Below are 23199 nucleotides of genomic sequence, written 5' to 3' on the forward strand. Positions count from 1 at the left end.
AATGCTGCAGGCTCTTACTCAGCCATCTGTAGTCACCAGGAATTCTGTATAGTAATCAGATGTAGGCAGCAGTTTTGTACTGACAAATGTGTTTTTAATTTGCCAAAAACTCTGACATTTATGTATCTAACTTATTTTAATCTGTTATTTCTTCCCTGGGCCAACATATCAGTGATAAGATAGGCAGTGAACTTCAAATAATGCTTAAAAGAAATTTATATCTACCTCTTGGTCTTTAAGATCCCCATTTCTGGAATAAGTCAGTTTTATCTCAGAGAAGTAACTATCGTTCCTCCTGCTCTAGGATCAAAATTACTATAGGAGGCTGAATAATTGCCTTAAAGATATCAGGTCCTAATCCTGAGAACCTGGAAGTGTACTTTATTTGGAAAAAGGGCCTTTACAGATGTTATTACATTAAGGATCTTGAGATAGGGAGATTATCCTGGATTATCCAGGTGGACCCTAAATACAATCACAAGTGTTCTTATAAAAGAGAGGCAGAAGGAGTGTTGACAGGCAGAAGGGGAGAAGGCAGCATGACCACTAAGGCAGAGATTGAAGTGATGTAGCCATGGAAGGCCAGCAGCCCCCAGAAGTTGGAAGAGGCAAGGAACAGATTCTTCCCTAGAGCTTCTAGAGGAAGTGTAGCCCTTTGATTTTGGCCCAGTGTTGCTGATTTTGGATTTCTGATCTCTGGAACCGTGAGAGAATAAATTTCTGTTGTTTTAAGCTACCAATAAGTTTTTTGGCAATTTGTTATAGCAGCCACAGGAAACTAATACAATTACAAAAATAATTTTAATTGCAAAGGTAATTTTCAACTATTGGAAGTAGACATAGTACTTTGTGGCCAGATTATTATGTTTTACACATACAAATTTCCAGTCAGGTTGTGAATCATAGTGTAAGATTTTATTGATGCTCTGAAAGAAAACTGTTCCTCACTAGTGAGGTTAATTAACTTTTTACGGGCGTTGTTTTTTTTTTTTTTTTTTTTTTTTTTAAATGTTTGTTTATTTTTTGAGAGAGAGAGAGAGCTTGAGCAGGGAAGGGGCAGAGAGAGAGGGAGACACAGAAACCAAAGCAGTCTCCAGGCTCTGAGCTGTCAGCCCAGAGCCTGACGTGGGGCTCAGACTCATGAGCCATGAGATCATGACCTGAGCCGAAGTCAGAAACTTAACCAACTGAGTCACCCAGGCGCCCCATTTATGGGCATTGTTTTATAAACCTCCACCTAAGTCCATAATGGTTCAAAATTATAATTAGCCAAAATAATGATTTAACCTGTTTTACTTTAAATCTTATGATTATGTAACTAAATTCATTGAGAGAAATATAAGAAAGCCTTTCTGTTTTTCAGAATGAGGGTTATTGAAAATAATTCCTCACAAATTCAATTGCAAATAGACCAAATGAAGCAACTTAGGGCAGAGTATGACGCAAAAGAAGTAAAATATCATACTTTCTCCAAAGATCCTTCAAAACCTATTCCAGGTACTGTATTTTGTTTAAAATATTTAAAATTCCAACTGTTTTCAGTTATTACCTATTACACAAATTAGTATATATGTGCTGCAGTGTGTATATCTTGAAGTGTACCAGGACTTGAGCCAGACTTTACAAACAGCTTTAGACAGGACTCCAGGTTGATTGACATTGATGTCCGTATTCACTGGTTCTTCATCTTCGGCTAAGTCACATTTTAAGAAACTTTGGAGTATATCCTGGAATTCATCAGGAGTTGAGAAGTTTTTATGATGAATGGATAGAAGAATTGCAAATATTCATCCTGAAGAAAAGGACGACTTTGAGAATAGATAACTGTATTAAAAACTTTTAAGGGTTTCAACCAGTGTTTATCCAGAGGCAGAGTCCATAGGTGGAAATTTTAGGAAGTCACTTTGGTTTCAGTAGAAGAAGCTATGTCTTGAAGACAATGAGCTGCTCCATAACACAGCATTTCACCTGAGTTTGGTTGATCATCCTGTGTTTGGTGGAAGCAGGGGCTAGATTCACTTCAAATATAAAATTATGATTATCAAACTACAAATAAGGTACATATGAATAAGGAGAGAATAAGTCAAATTGATTAAATGCTGAGAGGATTCAGGGTAAGGGAATGATTAAAAATCGAGTAGCATTAATCCAGGGGAGTTTCTGGGAGAGAATTTTGAGGTATGCCTTTTAAAGGCAACAATTGGGGGCACCTGGGTAGCTCAGTCAGTTAAGCATCCGACTCTTGATTTAAGCTAGGGTTGGAATCTCACAGTTCATGAGTTCGACCCCCAAGTTAGGCTCTGCACTGACAGCTCAGAACCTGCTTGGGACTCTCTCTCTCCCTCTCCCTTTCCCCACCCCCTCAAAAATAAACATTAAAAAAATAATAATAATAAAGGTAACAATTGGCCTGAATAAGAGAATCATTTTAAGTATGTGTGAGTGGGTTGTTAAGAATAATGAATACAGGGGGCAATGAGGAAGAGAGGAATGAAGGTTTAGCAGATGTTATAAGCTTTGCATTGGAAAGAATAAACATTACCCTGGGGCTTACTATAGTAGATGAATGAAAGATTTGGCTAGAGAGAAATCTTCGGACAAAAATCCTGATTCGTTAGGCAGAAACTCTTAGTGGTATTGAGTCGCATTGATATTTAAGAGGTTTGCAAGGTGTGTCAATGAGGTCATTAAAACTTTTTAAGATACTCAGGTTTGGACAATCAGTCTTCATTGATGATATGTTTAAAACTGCTACCCGTTTAAAATTGTATGCTAATTCTGTTTATGTTCTGTAAGTTATAAGTTCATGCTATCATTTTTAAATTATTTCATAACATAGTAAACTGATTTATTTTGCTAAAACTTGCTGTTTGAGCACTAGTTACCCCGCATGGTTTGGCTTGTTTGATTTGTTCCCTTTTCCCTAGGCATGACTCTCCAAGAATCCGTCAGTTTAGATGCTCTCACTAAATACCTGAAACATCTTGAAGATAAATATGCCGAAATTAAACAGGTTATGTTGAAAAAATATGTACCAGTTCAGAGGAAGGCAGATTTAGATGAGGAAATGATGGTGACATTAAAACGGAGAGATTTAGCTGAAAATTTAAACAAAGAATTACAGTTTCGGTATGAAGATTGCTTGTATATTTTTTAAGTTTGAAGCTTTTATTTATGTTTATTCTAATATTGTATTTGATTTTAGGTTCAGTGTATTGTTGATTTTTTTTTCTTTGTAGTCATCAAAGACTGCAGATTATTTCAAATGCACTTACTTCATGGGTAAAATCTGATATGAGCAGCTCATTTCAAGATTTCGTGGAGCAAATTCAGAAAACTAAAGATTTACATGGTAATTTATCTGTATTTTTTAATTACCAAAAATAATGAAAAACATCATCTTTTCCCCCAGAAAGCTAAAGAGTGATGACTTTTCTAGGCTAAGTTTAAAGAAATAAAAAATGTACTTACTTCTGTTAGCTCTCTATTACCTTATGGGCTTCTTCCTTCAACAGCTAACACATAATTGGTAAATGGAGGATGTGGTAAGCCAAAGGGAGAAAGCTAAAAATATACCTGATAATAAAGGAGAGAGGGACAGGGAGGCCACTCATTTTAAGAAGAGGTTGGTGCTGGGGACACCTGGGTGGCTCAGTCGGTTAAATGTCTTGACTTCAGCTCAGGTCATGATCTCATGGTTTGTGGGTTTGAGCCTGGCATCAGGCTTTGTGCTGACAGCTGGGAGCCTGGAACCTGCTTCGGATTCTGTGTCTCCCTCTCTCTCTGCCCCTTCCTTGCTCACACTCTGTGTCTCTCTCTCCAAAAATAAATAAACATTAAAAAATTAAAAAAAAAAAAAAAAAGAGGTTGGTGTTGTTGGGGCACCTGGGTGGCTCAGTCAGTTAATAGTCTGACTTAGGGTGCCTGAGTGGCTCAGTTGGTTGAGCGTCCAACTTTGGCTCAGGTCATGATCTCACAGTTCTTGAGTTCCAGCCCTGAATTGGGCTCTGTGCTGACAGCTCAGAGCCTTGAGCCTGCTTCAGATTCCGTGTCTCCCTCTCTATCTGCTCCCCCCTTCCCCCACACTATGTCTCTCTGTCTCTAAAAAATGAATAAACGTTTAAAAAAATAAAAATAAATAAGTGAACATTAAAAAAATTAAATAGTCTGACTTGATTTCAGCTCAGATCACGATCTCATGGTTTGTGAGTTTGAGCCCACCTTGGGCTCCACGCTGATGGTGCTGAGCCTGCTTGGCATTCCCTCTCTCCCCCTGTCTCTGCCCCTCCCTCTCTTTCTCTCTCTCAAAAATAAATAAACTTTAAGAAAAATACCCCAAAAGATGAGTTAATTAGAAAAAGAAAAAAAGGTTGGTGCTGTTAGAAACCATAGCATTAAGTTGCTGACATTTTCTATTGATTGATCTTAAATATTCTGTGGTACTTTCAGTATTTACAGGTGACCAAGGCATTACTGAGGCACTGCTTGAAGATGATCCAGGCAAGGCAAAAGAAGCTGAAATTTTGCTTTCCTACATTGAAAGGCAAATATTAAATAAATAAATAATTTTTAAAATATTTATTTAAGTAATCTCTACATCCAACATGGGGCTTGAACTCACGACCCAAGATCAAGAGTTGTATGCTCTTCTAAATGAGCCACTCAGGCGCCCTATGAAAGACAAATTATTTTAAAAGCTTTAGTTTTCCTTGTGAAAATGTTATCACGTTTATGTAATATTTATTTATTTATTAAGTAAATACTTAATATTTATTAAATGTATAGCACTTATTTAGCATCTTGATGAGTTATAGTCTCTAGATTTTGTATTTTTACAGTTTTACTCTACTAAACAAATTAGAAAATAAACTAGAATTTAAAAAATTCTTTATGTAAAAAATATTAGGTTGGTAGTCTAGGAAATTTTTCAGAGGATATAGGTGACTTGAGTGTTGATTTAAATTTTATGTATACTGTATTTTTTTTTTTGCATTTCCTAACAATCAGTCTGATGTTACAAAAATTTTTTGAGAATGTCTTGAGTCAGATTATCCTAACCAATTTAGTCATTTTTTTCCCTCATCATTTCCATCCTATGATGTTTTAAAAAGGTATATTTCTCCCTCATACTTAAGTTATTATATAGTGCATAATAGAGGCTTAAGGAGATCTAAGACTTTATTCTTTAAGAGGTTAATTCATAGCCTGTGAGGCCAGTATGTAAGGAACATATGTAATATTCCTAGTTTCATATGTTAAATAATTTTTAATTGTTCTATTGATGTGGTACAAAGAAGGGGCAAAGATCATTTTGGGACAGCACCAAAGCCTGTTTTATTTCCTTACACTGTATGCTTCTTCAAGTCTACCAGCTTTAGACATGAGGGAAGAAACTTTGTTGAGGCTAAAAGTTTTATGTATTTTGCTCATTAGTATTACTTTGGTCTTTCTCCTCTAGGGTTTCAGATTCATTTGCAACACTGTAAATCCTGTTTGCCATAGTTTTGTTAATTGTGGGGTAAGGATTGGTTTGAAGACATTTTACCCTAGGAAGAGGAGTAGAGGCTTAAGTTACCTGAACTATTATTTTTTCTTCTTGTGTTAGTCTCATATTTCATTGGGAGTCTGATTCGTGGCAGAGCAACATAAGCTTCACCTCTTGATCTCCAGTTCTGCAGCTACTGTGTTTCAATTACTATTTCCCCTACGTTGAGTCTCTAAGCAGATTGCCCTTCTTTTCCCAATATCTCTTCGTCTAGAGACAACACGAGAGAAAAAAATCTGAGCCCATTGTAAATTCAGTTCAAGTTTTTTCCATTTTCTGTGTCTTGCAATAAGTACTATAGGAATAAAGTACAGGGTAAGGTTCAAAGGCTGTAAAAAATGACAGAATATTACAGAAAGAAGTGAAAGGGCATCTTTCAGAATGAATGAACGTAGTTATAGTTTTTCTATATTACTGTGTTTAGTCTGTTATAGATATTTCTAATCATTTTTTTTGTGTGTAGTATTTATTATAATATATAACAAAATTCAATGGTTGTAGGTTCAATGAATTAATGTTGCTTGGTGAATATGAAAAGGCAGCTTGTTTTGCAGCACACAGTCCTAGAAGAATTCTTCAAAACATTGGGACAGTGAATAAATTTAAGGGTAAGCACTTTTCTTTGAACCTTATGTATGTATGCAAATTGCACTTTTTTACCCTGATAGAATGGAAAGAGTATTGAAGTGGGGACTAAAGAGCTAGGCTTCCAGCCCTATCTCTTCCATTTACTCAGTTTTTTTAGCTGTCACATTGAAGAATATGATTAGTTTTTCTAAATTAAATGAGGAAATATTTCAAGTATACAGAAAAGTATGAAGAAATATACAACAGCCATGTACTCACTATCAAGATTTAGTAAATGTTAATATTTTGTCAAATTTGCTCTAATTCCTAAGACAGCTTTGTTGTTATAAATTGACATATACACAACACATTGTACATATTTATAGTACACAATTTGATAAGTTTTGACATTTGTATCACCCAAAAGTTCCCTCATTGCTCTCAGCTATCCCTCTCTCTGATTCATCCTCACCCCTCCCATCTCCTTCTATCTGGCCACTTCCCCTTAGTGGCAACTGTTAGTCTGCTTTCAGTCACTGTAGATTAATTTGCATTTCTTAGAATTTTATATAAATGGAATTACAATAGTATGTGATCTTTTTGACTGACTTCTTACATTCAGCATTATTATTTTGAAATTCATCCATGTGTTGTGTCTATCAATAGTTCATTCCTTTTTATTGTTGAGTAGTATTCCATTGGGTGAATACAAATCCTTTATCAGATAAATGATTTTTTTTTTTTAATTTTTTTTTTCAACGTTTATTTATTTTTGGGACAGAGAGAGACAGAGCATGAATGGGGGAGGGGCAGAGAGAGAGGGAGCCACAGAATCGGAAACAGGCTCCAGGCTCTGAGCCATCAGCCCAGAGCCTGACGCGGGGCTCGAACTCACGGACCGCGAGATCGTGACCTGGCTGAAGTCGGACGCTTAACCGACTGCGCCACCCAGGCGCCCCCAGATATATGATTTAAAAATATTTTCTCCCAGTCTGTGGTTTGTCTGTTCAGTCTCTTGGAAGTATCTTTTTAAGACAAGTTGTTTTTTTAAGTTGATTTATTTATTTTTGAGAGAGAGCACACGTGCACACGTGAAAGAGACAGAGAGGGAGAGAACACGAGTAGGGGAGGGGCAGAGAGAGGGAGAGAGAAAATCCCAAGCAGGCTCTACGCTGTCAGTGCAGAGCTGGACATGGGGCTCAATCATACGAATAGTGAGATCATGACCTGAGCAGAAATCAAGAGTTGTATGCTTAACTGAGTGAGCCATCTAGGTGCCTCCTAAGAGAAGTATTAAATTTTGTTGAAATCCAATTTGTTAATTTTTTTTCTTTAATGGATCATGCCTGTAGTGTTACACATAAGAAATCTGTGTCTAATCTTCAGCTTTTAACTCCTATTATTTTTTTTGGTAAGGATTTTATGGTTTTAGGTTTACATTATGATTAAGTTTGAGTTAATTTTAATATGTGAGGTAACATATGGGTCAAAGTATTTTTTTGGCCTATAACTATCCAATTGTTCCCGGATAGTTGACTTTTTCCACGTAATTGCTTTCATACCTTTGTTGAAAATCAATTGTCTGTATACTTTTAGGTCTAATCTGTTTTGTTGATCTATTTGTTTATCTTGATGCTAATACTACACTGTCTTGATTACTATTGCTTTATAGTAAGTGTTGAAGTCACAGAGAGTGTTAGACTTTAACCTCTGTTTTTCTTTATCAAATTTAATTTGGCTATTCTGGTTCTTTCATGTTTCTATTTAAATATTTAGAATCAGATTGTAAACTTCACAAAAAATTTGCTGGGGATTGCATTTAATCTATAGATCAATTTCAGGAGAATAAACACTGAACAATATTGGTTATTTGGTTCAATGAACCCATAAACTTGGTATATGTCTCCATTTATTTAGTCTTCAAAACTTTCTTTCATCAGTATTTTGTAATTTTCAGTTTTCAAGTCTTTTTTTAACATTGAAAATTTTAGTATTTTACTTAAAAATTTTCAGATATCCATGGGGCGCCTGGGTGGCTCAATCGGTTGAGTGTCCGACTCTTGATTTCAGTTCGGGTCTTGATCCCAGGGTCATAGGACGACCCTGCATCAGGCTCTGTGTTGAATATGGAGGCTGTTTGAGATTCTTTCTCTCTCTCTCTTTCTCTCTCTGCTCCTCTCCCCCACTTGCACTTTCTCTCTCTAAAATAAAAAAAAAAAAAAAAAAGGCGTTTTACAAATACCCAGGTACTCTTTCTTTGGATGTGTTCTGAAATTGGTGAAGTCAAAAGTGATATTAGTACATTCCTAAGGTTTTTTTCTCTTCTCCCCTTGACTGGATCTGTTCAAAGTATGGGTTATAAGTTTTAGTAGAAATCAAAGCTTGCAATTAATACCCAAATAGGTGTAATTACCAGCAAAATTGGAAAACAGCCAACTTTTATTACTTTTCTAGGCATGTGGATCTTATGCTGAGAAATTCACCAATATTAAGAAAAAAAAAGAGAAATTCACCAATATTAGACAGGTGGCACTTAAGAGTATTGCTCAGAATTAAAAAAGTCCTTTTAGGGGTGCCTTGGTGGCTCAGTTGGTTAAGCTTCTGACTTCGGCTCAGGTCATGATCTCACGGTTCTTGAGTTTGAGCCCTGTGTTAGGCTCTGTGCTGACAGCTCAGAGCCTGGAGCCTGCTTCAGATTCAGTGTCTCCCTCTCTCTCTGCCCCTCCCCTGCTCACACTCTGTCTTAAAAATGAATAAATGTTAAAAAAAAATTTTTTTTAAATCCTTTTATTTTAAAACTAAACTGTGTTTTTAAAAGATGAGACGCTCAGAAGGAAATACGGAGGTATAAATACAGGAGAGATATACTCAATGGAGCTTATAGATACAGATAATTTTTCTAATTATTTTCATTTTAAATGGAAATTTTTGATGTCAAATATATACAGATTGTTTTTCATAAAAATTTCCCAAAAAACCCTTTAAATTCAACAGTTTGAAAAAAATGTTCTTTTATGTTTATCAGAACACAAAAAATTTGTTGCCATATACATAATGCATATGATCATATGTATTTACAGAGATTGCTTGATTGTGAATTGTGTGTAAATGGCCCATCTTATATTTTAGCATGCACAGTTTTCAATATTTTATCCTAGTGGATGTAACAGTGTAATTTTATAGTTTTTGTTCAGTGAACTCAATGTCAAGAAACCATTCCAACAATTATTTACAATTTGATAACTGATTATGAGGTCATGTTACCATGCAGAAGTGAATGATGACATTCTGCATTTTGGGTATTAAGCTTAATTTTATAAGTCTGAGGTTTAAATTGGTGCTTATAAAAGTAGCCAAAGCCTAAATGCAATGACAGAAGAGGTTTCTACCATAGAGCCTTTGTAGTTTTGTAAGGGACACAGGAACAAAAAGAATTACGTGATTTTTTAATCTGTGTTTAGGTCTTGTACATCTTTTGTCAGATTTATTTTTAAATATTTTATATTTTTTATATTATTATAATTTTTATTTCACATTCCAAAGTTGTTTGTTGCTAGTATATAGAAATACAATTGACTTTTGTGTATTGATCATGTATTCTGTGACATCTTTAAACTTATTTATTAGTTCTAATACTTTTATTGTATATTCCTAGAATTTCTACATAGATAATCATGTCATCAGTTAAGAAAGAGTTCTACTTCTTCCTTTCCAGTATGGATGCCTATTATTTCTTTTACTTGCCTTATTGCACTGGCTTTTCCTTTACAGTGTTGAATAGAAGTGGTGAGAGCAGATATTATTGCCTTGTTTTTGATCTTAGAGATAAAGTATTTAGCTTTTCATCATATTAGCTGTAGATTTTTCAAGGTTGATGAAATTCCTCTCTATGATTGGTGAGAATTTTATCAGGGATGAATGTTAGATTTGCTAAATACTTTTTTTTACATTTATTGAAATGATTGTGTGGTTTTTGACCTTTAGCCTATTAATATAACTTACTGCGTTCCTGGAGAAAACTCCATGTTTTTGAATAATTTTACTATAACTACAGAGTTGTGTAACATTGCCATAACTTAATTTTAGAACATTTTCATCCTTCCAAAAATAAATTTTGAACCATTAACTCCTCATTTTCTACCCCCTGCTCCCTCTCCAAACCCTAGGTAACCACTAATCCACTTGCTGTCTGTATGGATTTCCTTATTCTGGACCTTTCATATTAATAGGATCTTGCAAAACATGTTTTTTTTGATTGACTTCTTTCCCTTAGCATAATGTTTTTGAGGTTCGTCCTTGCTGAACATGAATATTCCATTGCAGGATATATACTGCATTTTGTTCATCCGTTTGCCAGTTGATAGTAATTTGGGTTGTTTTTACTTTTTGGCTATTATGAATAATGCAGCTATGAATATTTGTGTACAAATTTTTATGTAGACATTTGTTTTTATTTCTCTTGGGTAAATTCCTAGGAGGGGAATGGATAGCTCTACGGTAACTTTGTGTTAACGCTTTTAGGAACTGCTAAACTATTTGCACTATTTTTCATTCCTATCAACAATATATGAGGATTTCAATTTCTTCACATCCTTACCAGCACTTATTAATGTCTGTCTTTTTGATTATAACCTTGCTAAACCATGTGAAGTATCTTATTGTGGATTTATTTGTTTAATTAAAAAAAATTAATTCCATATAGTTGACAAAATTGTTATATATTAATTTTGAGTGTACAATATAATGATTCAACAATCCCATGTATTACTCAATGGTCATCAAGATAAGTGTTCTCATTGTGTTGTTTTTTTTATTTTTTTTTAATGTTTTTTTTAAATTTATTTTTGAGACAGAGCATGAGCAGGGGAGGGGCAGAGAGAGGGGGAGACACAGAATCTGAATCGGGCTCCAGGCTCTGAGCTGTCAGCACAGAGCCCGATGTGGGGCTTGAACTCACAGAGTGTGAGATCATGACCTGAGCTGAAGTCAGATGCTAAACCGACTGAGCCAGGCAGGCGCCCCTCTGATTGTGGTTTTGATTTGCATATCTGTAATGACTAACAGTGTTGGCATCTTTTCATGTGCCTATTGGCCATTTATTTATCTTTGGAGAAATGTCTACTGTTTGCCCATTTTAAAATTATGTTATTTGTGTTTTTATTATTGAGTTGTGAGAGTTCTTTTTATATTCTGGATAAAAATCTCATATCAGACAGATGATGTGCAAATATGTTCTTCCAATCTGTGGATTTTCTTTTCACTTTCTTGATGGTGGCTTTTGAAGCACAAAAGTTTTTAATTTTGATGGGGACTAATTTACCCTCTTCTCTTCTATGGCTGTGCTTTTGTTGTTGTATCTAAGAAATCTTTGCCTAACTTAAGATCATGTGTTTTCTTCTAAGAGTTTTATGCATTTAGGTCTGTGATCTACTTTGAGTTAATTTTTGTGTATGGTGTGAGATAATGGTCCAGATTCATTCTTTTGCATATAGATATCTAGTCATCCCAGCACCATTTGTTGAAAAGACTGTTCTGTATCCACTGAATTGTTTGGCCCTTTGTCAAAAATCAATTGACCATAAATGTTTAGAGTTTATTTCTGGACTCTTAATTCTGTTATATTTCTCTAGATATCCATCCTATGTCAGTATCATACTATTTTGATTACTGTAGCTTTGTAGTAGGTTTTGAAAATAGAAATGTGACTCCATGTTTCTTTTGATTAGTATTAGCATGGTATATTTTTTCCCATATTCTTACTTTTGATCTATTTGTATTTTTGTATTTAAAGTCATTGTCTTCTACATGCACCCCAATGTTTATAACAGCATTATCAACAATAGCCAAACTATGGAAAGAGCCCAAATGTCCATCAACTGATGTGGTATATACATACACAGTTGAATATTACTCAGCTATCAAAAAGAATGGAATCTTGCCATTTGCAGTGATGTGGATGGAGCTAGAGTGTATCATGCTAAGTGAAATAAGAAAAATACCATATGATTTCACTCATGTGGAATTTAAGAAACAAAACAGATGAACATGGGGGAAGGGATAAAAAAAAGAGGGAAGCAAACCATGAGACTCTTTACTATAGAGAACAAACTGAGGGTTGTTGGAGGGAGGTGGGCAAGGGATGGGCTAAATGGGTGATGGGTATTAAGGAGGGCACTTCTTGTGATGAGCACTGGGTGTTATTTGTAAGTGATGAACCACTAAATTCTACACCTGAAACCATTTTTACCATATGTGTTAACTAGAATTTAAAATAATAACTTGAAATAAAAATAAACAGACCAATAAATAAAGTCAGTGTCTTCTAGGCAACATATACTTGGATTCTACTTTTTTATACCCTCTGACAATCTTTGCCTTTCAATTGGAGTGTTTAGATCACTTATATTTAATGTGATTGTTGACATGGTTGAGTTTTATTTGTTTTCTATTTTTCTTATCTCTTCTTTGTTACTGTTTTTCCCTCTTTTTCTGCCTTCTTTTGGATTAGTTGAATTTTTTCATGATTCCATTTTTCTCCTTTGCTCATTATAAGCTGTAACTCCTTGTTTTATTTTGGTTGTTGCTTTAAGGTTTATAGATCATAACTTTTACTTCTCATACTCTACCCTTATGTGATGTTATACCACTTTATGTATTATATAAAACAGTATGCTTCTAAATACTTACATTCATAGGATATACCATTTCTGGTCTTTATTCCTTCGTGTAGATTCATATTTCTATCTGGTATTATTTTCCTTCTGCTTGAAAGACTACTTTTAACATCTCTTACAGTGGTCTGCTGGTGGTATATTCTTTGAACTTTTAAAAGTTCCATGTGGAGGCTCTTAGGGAGATTACATTGCATATTTCTCTCCTACCTTCTAGGTGGCTATTGGCAACTTTTGGCATTCCTTGGTTGGAGACACATCATTCTAATCTCTGCCTCTGTTTTCATATAGCATGTAATATGTAGTTATTACCCACAATGAAAGTTTAATCCATAAGCATTAGTTAAACATTATCAGTACTTAATTGTAGACTGAAATTTTTTGAAAATGCAAAGAGATGAAAGTAATAATATGAAGTAAGAAAAAGCAAACTGTTACTTAAAGTATTCAACTCAAAACTTTTCTTCTCTCTGTAGCTGTTGGAAAAATTAGAGGAAAGCCTTTTCCATTACTCTTATTTTTTGAAGCCATCTTTAGCACAAGTCATGCATGCAGACGTCCTATTGATGCAGAACTGACCCTGGAAGGAATCCAATGTGGATTATCTGAAAAACGTTTAGATTTAGTTATCAATTGGGTCACTCAGGAAAGGTAAGCAAAATTAAGCTTTTGACTTAATTTTGATATATGGTTAATGAGGTTGTTCTCAAGATTTCAGTAGTTTTTTATCAGCACATTATCCTGAACAATTAATCCTTCAGAGACGATTTACTAAGCATTCGTGGAGTAACGGGGCCTAGTCACATAAACCCAGATCAGGAGTTGAGTAATAGTGGTTCATGGGATGATTCATGACCCATGAATTCATCAGTCAGGACAGAAAAGGATTTATCAATATCATGCTACTGAGAGGGATAAGGCAGGAACTTGGATCCAGAGAGGTTATGGTTACATGTGAAGGATATACCTAGGAGAAAACTTATAAGCAGGATGGATGTGGACCCATGTTGCATTTAGAATATAGAAACCAGGGGCGCCTGGGTGGCTCAGTCCATTAAGCATCCAACTCTTTTGATCTTGGCTCAGGTCATGACATCCTGGTTCATGGGATTGATCCTGGTGCCGGGCTCCATGGCGAGTGTGGAGCCTACTTGAGATTCTCTCTCCCTTTCTCTCTGCCCCTCCCCATCCCTCTCTTTGTCTCTCTCTCTTTCAAAATAAATAAATAAACATTAAAAAAAAATAAAAAAGAACATATACACCAGCAAGGACAGGCAGGAAATGCTTCTTGGAGTTGGATTTCAGTATAGGTAGGCAGATTTGTACTAGAGCTCCCTTAGGTTGGATTCCTATAACCAAAGCCTCAGACATGATTGATAGAAGGCGGGCTTCTCAAGAAAACCCTATAAGGGAGTGAGTGAAGCAAAATAGGAAAGAGTGTGTGTATGTTCGGGAAGACAAGAAAGGTTGTGATCTTAGGCAAGTTCTAATCTTGGTCTTATTTGTAGAGGGATGGCTCTGGAGCATAAACCACACCAAAGAGCTGCCCCCTTTGAGGCAAGGGATCAGTCTTTTGTACCTCTCTGTTAGTCTCTATTAGGGCTATAGGCTGCCTGGATGGGGCATAACTTCCTAGGCCTGGTGGCTCCCATCAGCAAAGGGCAATTTGCTACAGAAGGGAGGGACATGTGAGCCACTGACAGCCAGCACCCAGAGGGGAAGGGTATGCTGTCTCAGTAATGAGGATCCGGGCAGAACATTAAATCAGCATCTACTGTAGTCAACCATTTGCACAACACAAATGTATTTTCTTCTCACTTTAATTTCATTCCATCTAGGCATAACTTCTCTAGGATTCTGTGGTTAAAATTCTGGGGGAAACTTAGAAGGGTTAGTAGAATGAACTATATATAGCCCTTGTCATGACAATTGACCATAGGGCTATAATTTGGTTTTTACACCTTTATGGAGATAGAATTTATGTACAATAATCTCTACATATTTAAAGTGTACAATATGATGAGTTTTTAGAAAGCATTATGGGGATATAACTGACATTATAAATTGCACATATTTATAGTGTACAGTTTGACAAGTTTTGACATATGTATACACCCATGAAATCATCCCCACAGTCAAGATAATCAGCCTCATTCCAACCCCCACCACCATTTCCAGGTAACCACTGATCTGCTTTCTGTCACCTTAGATGAGGTTTCATTTTCTAGAATTTTATATAAATGGAATTATACATTATGTATTCCTTTTTTCTTGCTCTGCCTCTTTTGCTTTAATTATTTTGAGGTTCATCCACATTAATTATTACTCATCTTTCTCCTCTCTCATCCATTTTATATTCTTCGCATTCTATTGGTCTTAATGGCTTGTCTGGTAGAATGACTGTGATTTCCATGCCTTTATCAAACCATGATTATTGATTTACCCACTAATAGTTTTTAACTGGCCCGGGACTACCCAGCAATATCCCAGTAGATCATCTACCACCTGTAACAAGCAACCATATACTTAAGATTCCAGAGTAGGCACTTAAGATTCCAAAAGTGCCTACTGAGTCCTGCTAAAGTTGGAGTGTTTATCCAGGGAACACCAATGACTTTAGAATTAGAACAGCTCATCATGAACTGGATTCTGACAGAAACACCAAGTCATGAGGTCAGGTGGGCTCAGAGAGTCCATCTAAAATCAGGTACAGTGAAGATAGTGCTCAAGCAGATCCAGAGTACACAAGTTAGCTTCAGGAATAGGTGGCCCAGAACTCATGTCAACTACCACCAACTGACCAACACAACTTCCACAGCTCACACCTAAAGCCTCATGCGGGGGTGGGGGTGACCTAAGACCAGCAGGCAAGGAAGAAAAAAACCCAAACTTGGTTCATGAATGGTTCAGGTTGTGTCCAGGTGATGCCAGCTTGTCGCTCCATCTTTTGAAGACATAGTAACATCCTTCAGGATGGAATGTACACTTTAAACTAGTGATGATTGTATGGTATATCTCCAGTACGTAGAATACTTGGGTCTGGGAGATAAAAGAGTGGCTCTGCTCAGCTGATTCCCCAGTAACCCACTTGGTGGAATCAAGGTTCTCTAGAGAAACAGAATCAATAGGATATATATACATACACACACCCATGAAGAAATTGGCTCCTGTGAATATGGAGGCTGATAAGTCTTAAGATCCACAGTCAGCAAGCTAGAGACCCAAGAGAACTGCCAATGGTGTAAGTTTCAGGCTGCTCAAGACCCAAGAAGAGCCAATGTTTCTTTTTGAGTCCAAAGGTAGGAAAAGACTGATGTCCCAGCTAAGCGGTCAGGCAGGAGGAGTTCTGCTTCATATGAAAGAGGGTCAGCCTTTTTTGTACCCTCCAGGCCATCAACTGATGGGATGAGAGCTATCCACATTCACAGCAATCTGCTTTATTCAGTCTACTGATTCAAATGTTACTCTCTTTCAAATACATCCTCATGGACTCACACAGAATAATACATGACTAAATATCTGGGCACTCTATGAGCCAGTCAGGATGACACATAAAATTCTCATGCCTGCAAATTTAGGTTCTGTGAGTCATAGTCAACTTTGGTTATCATGAAAAGGTAAGATTGTTGTTACATAACAAGGCAGAGAGGAATATGTTTGGCCCTCAGGTTCCCTATTCCCTTAAAGAGAGCGTGATAATTGGATTTGAGTGCATATCATTTACTGATAGACTACTCCTCGAGAAATATTATAAGTGAAGGAGTGAGATGGGATAGGGAAGCGGAAAGAACCAAGCTACGATGTGAACTCAGGTTAAAATCTAGTATTAGCTAGTATTACAGGGGGAGGACTATGGAACATAAATCCTGCCAGACTTGCTTCTTTTTGAATTATGGTACTGACCTTTTGTATTCCTTACTAATCAGTTGTCAGCTCTACACTACTGGGGGGTTGAAAGATAAGCATAATTTTCTGGGCAAGGTAGCTAGTCAGCTTAGGGCAACAGCTGGGGAAGGCTGTTCTCTGGGGAAGGCAACAGCTGTGAGCTGTTAGGAGTCAGCTGGGGAAGAGTCACTGGTCCAGTAAAGGGGACTAAAACAGTGTCTGCCTATTTATGAAGATCAAGCTACTTTTGCTGGGTCTGGTGGACATGGGTTGGGCTGTGAGTATTGGAAGGCAGAGTGAGGAAAGTCCTGTCATCTGTCTGGTAGCCACAGCCTGCTTATTTTTCAGTCTAAGGACTATGCTTGCTTGGTTCTGGATACATACAGATGTAGGCTACATATTAGAGAGTAGTTACAGTTCTCATATTTAAGAAGTATATCATAAGGGAGATGGAAGGACTAATGTAAGCACTCCCTAAATAACAAATTCATGATTTCTAAATGTCCCAGACTTAAAAATGGCAAGTTTGCATACTAGTGCCTACTGCCACCCATTCCAAATTCACCATTTCCCCTGCATGACACTGGGAAGTCCTAAACTGTCCTAGATTGATGGCACTATTGTTTACCAGTGTAAAGTATCTTTTTCCCACCCCCTCTTGTTATGGCCTTCACTTACTGTTCACGTAATAGTTAATTCTGTTTTAGGAAACTTCTTCATACATATACCCCTCTTTTTACCCTTTGCCTCTTTCTTTTTCTACCTGGTCCCACCTTCTACGCCCTCTACAGAAAGTACTTGTCAGGGAGCACTGGAAATGGTTCAGTCATGAGAACACGATTAGAAAGTGCATGTTGATTAACACGTGTTGTCTGGTGCAGAGACACATAAGACAAGATTAATTTCCCCACATATACTGATTGTTCTTGGCCAATTCTACCTCTTAATTATAAGAATTTAAATTCTTCTGCAATTCCTTGACTGCATAAATTTGGAAAATACCACCACTCCTAAGAATCCTGAAATGATAGAATACTGAAGGTAATTCACATTCTTTATTCTTAGCCTCTTTCCTCTGGTCTCTGACTCCAGTGACCTGGCCTCTACCATATGGCTACCTTAAAAAGTTCTACAGTTCTTTCCTTGAAGCCCTGCACAGAGCCAGCCATAAAACAGCCTGGATTATAGACTAATCTTGGCTCTCTTCGTCATTCTTACCTGGGGAAAGTCTAATCACTTGACTCAGAAAGCCTAAACTTAAGAAATGTTTTGTTGGCATTGGCTCTCTAAATTGCAGATATTGCTCCCAGAAGAGGAAAATATCCTCTGAAATATTAACTTGACAAACCCAATCCTACAAAATAACAGTAAATAAATATGATGCATAGATTTAGTGATTGTATATTACCTTTATTTTGGCTTAAAAAAATCTACAATCTGGGGTGCCTGGGTGGCTCAGTCAGTTGAATGTCTGACTTTGGCTCAGGTCATGATCTCAAGGTTTGTGGGTTCAAGCCCCACTTTGGGCTCTGTGCTGACAGCTCAGAGCCTGGAGTCTGCTTGCTTTGGATTTTGTGTCTCCCACTCTCTCTCTGCCCTTCCCCAACTTGTGTCTTCTCTCTCTTTCTTTAAAATAAATAAACATTGGGGCGCCTGGGTGGCACAGTCGGTTAAGCGTCCGACTTCAACCAGGTCACGATCTCACGGTCCGTGAGTTCGAGCCCCGCGTCGGGCTCTGGGCTGATGGCTCAGAGCCTGGAGCCTGTTTCCGATTCTGTGTCTCCCGCTCTCTCTGCCCCTCGCCCGTTCATGTTCTGTCTCTCTCTGTCCCAAAAATAAATAAACGTTGAAAAAAAATTTTTTAAATAAATAAACATTAAAAAAAAATCTATAATCTGGTTTATAATCAAATATACCTTAGTTTACTAATGGAGTTAAGCACATTTTTTAAAATTTATTTACTAGTCATATATATTCTCCAGAGCCAGTCTAGAGATCCACTTTCAGAAGTCTTCTTAGAATTGGAAGTAGGGATTGGAGAGCCAAGAAGGAGACTTTGAGAAAACAGAAAGAGGGATGTAATGAGGTGATTAGGGGCAAAACAGGGACAGAGGTTCCCAGGCTCATTTTCCAGTTGGGTACAGGGTGCTTGACTACCTCCCTTTCCCCAGGGCTAGAATCCCTGTTTTTTTTTTCCCCCTTTTTCCTTCAGGGCCAGTTCCATTATTTTGGGGCTTGACCCTCTTCCTCCCTTTCTTTTTTTTTAAATTTTTTTTTATTTAAAAAAAAAATTTTTTTTTAACCTTTATTTATTTTTGAGACAGAGAGAGGCAAAGCATGAACGGGGGAGGGTCAGAGAGAGGGAGACACAAAATCCGAAACAGGCTCCGGGCTCCGGGCTCCGGGCTCCGAGCTGTCAGCACAGAGCCCAACGCGGGGCTCGAACTCACGGACTGCGAGATGACGACCTGAGCTGAAGTCTGACGCCCAACCGACTGAGCCACCCAGGCGCCCCGTCTTCCTCCCTTTCAATATATATATATATATATATATATATATGTATTTTAAATCATACATCATCCTTTTGGAAAATGACAAACCAGGACAAATCAACCTTAGTCCTCAGCTCTGGCCTTTTCTCAGGTGGAACCACATCATGTTAGTGATGACCTCTTACAAAAATAAAATAATGGTATTAATAAGAGAAAGAAATACTATAATACTGGTATTATCATCTTGCTCTGGTTATACAGTCACTAAAATGTCTGAAATAATTCCTTGTTCAGCCTTCGGAAACATCGTGGCTATAGCTACCAAAACCTATGTTTTGGTACTAAAATGTAAAAGTTAGGTAAATTGCTTATTAAATAATTGATTTATACTCAGAAGCTGCCTTTTGATTTCAGACACACTTCTCTTTGGCCGCCCCAATAAACATGGTAGGCTTTATTTACTGAATTTTCACTAAACACATTTTATAGGGATTTCAGGATTTTATTTGAATGTTACTGGTATTTTGATACATGTGTACAGATATCAATATTATGTGATTACTGTTACTCTGTAGCTATTAATTTAAAATAAAACTAAAGCACAATGTCCGTACAACCAGTGATTGGAAGTGATATCTTAAATTATACCCAAATGTGTTTTGGCCTGTGCTGATTGTTTCTAGGTGGAGTTAATGTGCAGATGGTTCACTCCAGTTGTGTTTGAAGATGTGCATTAAAATGTGATGACAAGGGAAATTGGGACATCTTAAATCCTTTTTACCCCTATTGTTTTTTATAATTCTGTAACAATTTAGAAAATAACACTGATGTCACACGTTTCTTGCAAACACTTGCAAGATCTATCACTAATTTTGAGCTAAAATTTGTTGTCACTATCTTTAACCAACATTTAATGAATTCTTACATTCTGCAGGGTTTAAAATCTGTATAACTGCTGAGAACATTGAGATCCTCAATTATAAAATAATTTTTATTTACCTTGTTACTTTAAATTCCACCAGTCTTTTTTAGGAGAGTTTTAACCATGTTTGTAGATTTTTGAAAAAACTTGAGGTCAGTTTCACCAAAATGTCTCCTCCCCCTCCCCCACCACAAAAGAATATGTGATTATTTTTGTTTTTGTTAAATCTTGGATATGTTTAATTTCTCCTACATCAATTGTCTATTAACTTGTAATTCTTACAGACCATGGAAAATCCAATTCTGTGCTGAATTTTAAAATATTTTATTCTCATCCACTCACCATGAGCTCTCTAAAGTATACCTATTGATCTGCTTGCTCTAGGCTCACATTTTCTGAGGAGGCTGGGGATGTCATTTATGATTATGGGGAGCAGGATACCTATAACAAGGCCAAGTGCCTGGCTTTAGCTCAGATGATCTACACTGAATGTGGCCTGCACAAGAAAGCTCTTCTTTGCCTATGTAAACAGGGTCAGATTCATGGGGCCATGGAATACATACAACAGTTCAAGGACTTTACTTCCGGTAAGTGAAAAAGCCTACTTATTGGTATGTATTCGAATTCTAGACTTTACTGGTAAGATCACACATGATAGTAGGCAATATTTTGGATTTACATTTTAAAGTCTATTTTACATATACTAATAAGTAGATTTTTATAATTTTTGGTGAAAACAGTTAAGCTAGAACTGATTGACTTTCATGCTAGACATTCAAATACATTAGTATTTCTTCACTACATAAATGTTTAGTAAACTGTGGAATTCTGAAACATACAATTTTTGTCTGTCTGTTTTTAACAAAAACCTAGCTTTTATTGAGAACCTACTATGTGCCAGAGTCTAGATGTGTTCTCACACCCTTCTAGCCAGTCCTCACAGTAGTCCCATCAGGTAGTCATTGCTAGGCCTGTCGTACAAGTGGAGATGCTGAGATCCACAGAGGGAACACTGAGCTGAGGGAGTGAAGTTCACCAAGTCCTTGGTGCTAACGGAGGGTCCTGGGTAGCTGTGGCCAGCCCAGTCAGAGTGGTCTTTGCCTTAAGGTCAGTTGTTGCTGAGATCTTGTTTTTCTCCCATGTCTGGCAGAGGCATGAGGGACAGCCTCAGCCTGTCCTGAGGGGACGACCTGGCAGCCTTCAAGAAGGTAGATGTCTGGGTGTCTCTGCTTCTCTCCCTCTGAAGTACACAGTTTATTTTGCAGATATTTTAGACCATGCTACTTAGAGAATTTTTTTAAATAGCTGCACTTATTTGTTACATATGAGTGTATGTAAACTATGATATGAGCATTAAAAATGAAGAACTAGTAAAATAATGTTCATTTCAAAATTTTGAAACACTTAGGTTACAAGTAGGCAGTGATCTGAGAGCATTGTCAACCTTAGGGTAACTATAGTTGAATGAGCTGATCTCTTATGAATCTAGTTCAGCACTAACCTACGTGTACAGGCAGCCTGACCTCTCCCATATCCCAGGTCTATGTCTGAATTCTTATTTGCAGGCTCTGTACCCCAATTCTAAGAAGTTGCAAATAAGACAAAGTACAGCACTTCTAGGTCATATTTTTCCGGGAAAGAGGATCATTTATGGCAGTTGAATCTGATTATTTTCAAACAATAAATTTAATTTTACTTAGCATCTATTTTTTAAAGTTATGAATTTCTTCATTTGTTATATTAACAGCACACTTGATATTATAGTTTGGCTTTTTACTTGCATTATCTTACTTAATACTTACATTAACTATAAAGTAGGTTTTGTTATTATCCCTATTTTATAGATTTAAAAAAAAACTTTCCACAGAGAGGCTAACTAAGGCTCAAAGAGGTAAGTAATTTGCCTACGTACACACAGCAACAGGATAGAATCTGGCATAGTAGGTACTAGTCAATATTTATTGAATGAATTAGCTATTTTATTTTTATTATCTAAGTATACAGGTTCAGTTTCTGTTTTAAGTATTATTTTTCCACAGGTAAGAAATGATTACTCTAGAATTTATATTGACTGAAATGTGAATGAAGTTTCTGTTTTGCTTGCAAAATTTGCCTTGCATAAATGCATAGAAATGTGATTGACTCATTATTGTATTGTTCTGCTCCTGCATTATAATCTAAAATAATTATATGTTATTATAATAATTTAAGAAGTAATGACACTCTCTATAATTAGAACCTTGATATTTATCCTCAGAATTTATTTAGCACATCATAAGATGAAAATAATAACTTGAGAAAAAGTAGAAACCCTGAAAAATTGCTTTGCTTATTTTACTTTTTAATGGGAAACAACTACAGCTTTCCATGGTATCATGGGGCCTTGAGGGAAAGACTTAATTTTATACTTTCAGAAAAGAATGTTCTCAGATTTAGACTATCAGTTATACATTTACAAATTAAAAAACAAAAACCAAAACCACAACAAAACAAAAACAAAAATTATAAGAAAGTTTTGTTCCAAAAGCATAAATCTGACTAAAGGAGCATCTGTTTTAGAAATAAAAATTATTCCACCCCCCAATAATATTTAGAATGAAACCTGAAATGATTTGTTTGTTCACCTTCCCCATTATCATTAAACAAGTGAATATACTTAAGTGGAAATTGGGTTATTCTAGATGTGAAGCTCTCAAACTTTTTGGTCTCAGGTTTCTTTTATTTACTTATTTATTTATTATGTTTATTTATTTTTGAAAGAGAGAGAGAGTGAGTGAGGAGGGGAAGGACAGCAAAAGGGAGACAAGAGGATTCGAAGTGGGCTCTGGCACTGAGAGCAGAAAGCCTGGTGAGGGGTTTGAACTCACAAACTGTGAGATCATGACCTGAACTGAAGTTGGATGTTTAAGCAACGGAGCCACCCATGCACCCCTCTTTTACACTTTTAAAAAAGCACTGAACATCCCAAAGAGCTTATATTTATATAGGTTATATCTGTTGATATTTATCCTATTAGAAATTAAAACAAAATTTTAAAATATTTATTCATTTAAAGAAAACAACAAACCCATCACATGTTATCATAATAAAATATTTTTTATAAGAAATAACTTTTCC

The 23199-nt window shown here is 36.4% G+C and overlaps 1 protein-coding gene across 10 annotated transcripts in view; it reads left to right on the forward strand.

Annotated features, from left to right (window-relative positions):
* The window catches only part of CLHC1 (clathrin heavy chain linker domain containing 1), a 40688-nt gene that overhangs the window by 11308 nt on the left and 6181 nt on the right, over positions 1–23199 (forward strand). For all 10 annotated transcript variants that reach the window (XM_086701089.1, XM_086701095.1, XM_086701098.1 and 7 more), the window contains 7 exons: positions 1364–1497; positions 2928–3129; positions 3240–3352; positions 4459–4543; positions 6047–6153; positions 13260–13434; positions 20467–20669. In XM_086701089.1, coding sequence (XP_086557215.1) covers positions 1364–1497; positions 2928–3129; positions 3240–3352; positions 4459–4543; positions 6047–6153; positions 13260–13434; positions 20467–20669 — 1019 coding nt within the window. The remainder of the gene's footprint in view (positions 1–1363; positions 1498–2927; positions 3130–3239; positions 3353–4458; positions 4544–6046; positions 6154–13259; positions 13435–20466; positions 20670–23199) is intronic.

The sequence above is a fragment of the Puma concolor genome, chromosome A3 (assembly GCF_028749965.1).
Source record: "Puma concolor isolate L17-30 chromosome A3, mPumCon1.1.hap2, whole genome shotgun sequence".
Lineage (NCBI taxonomy): Eukaryota > Metazoa > Chordata > Mammalia > Carnivora > Felidae > Puma > Puma concolor.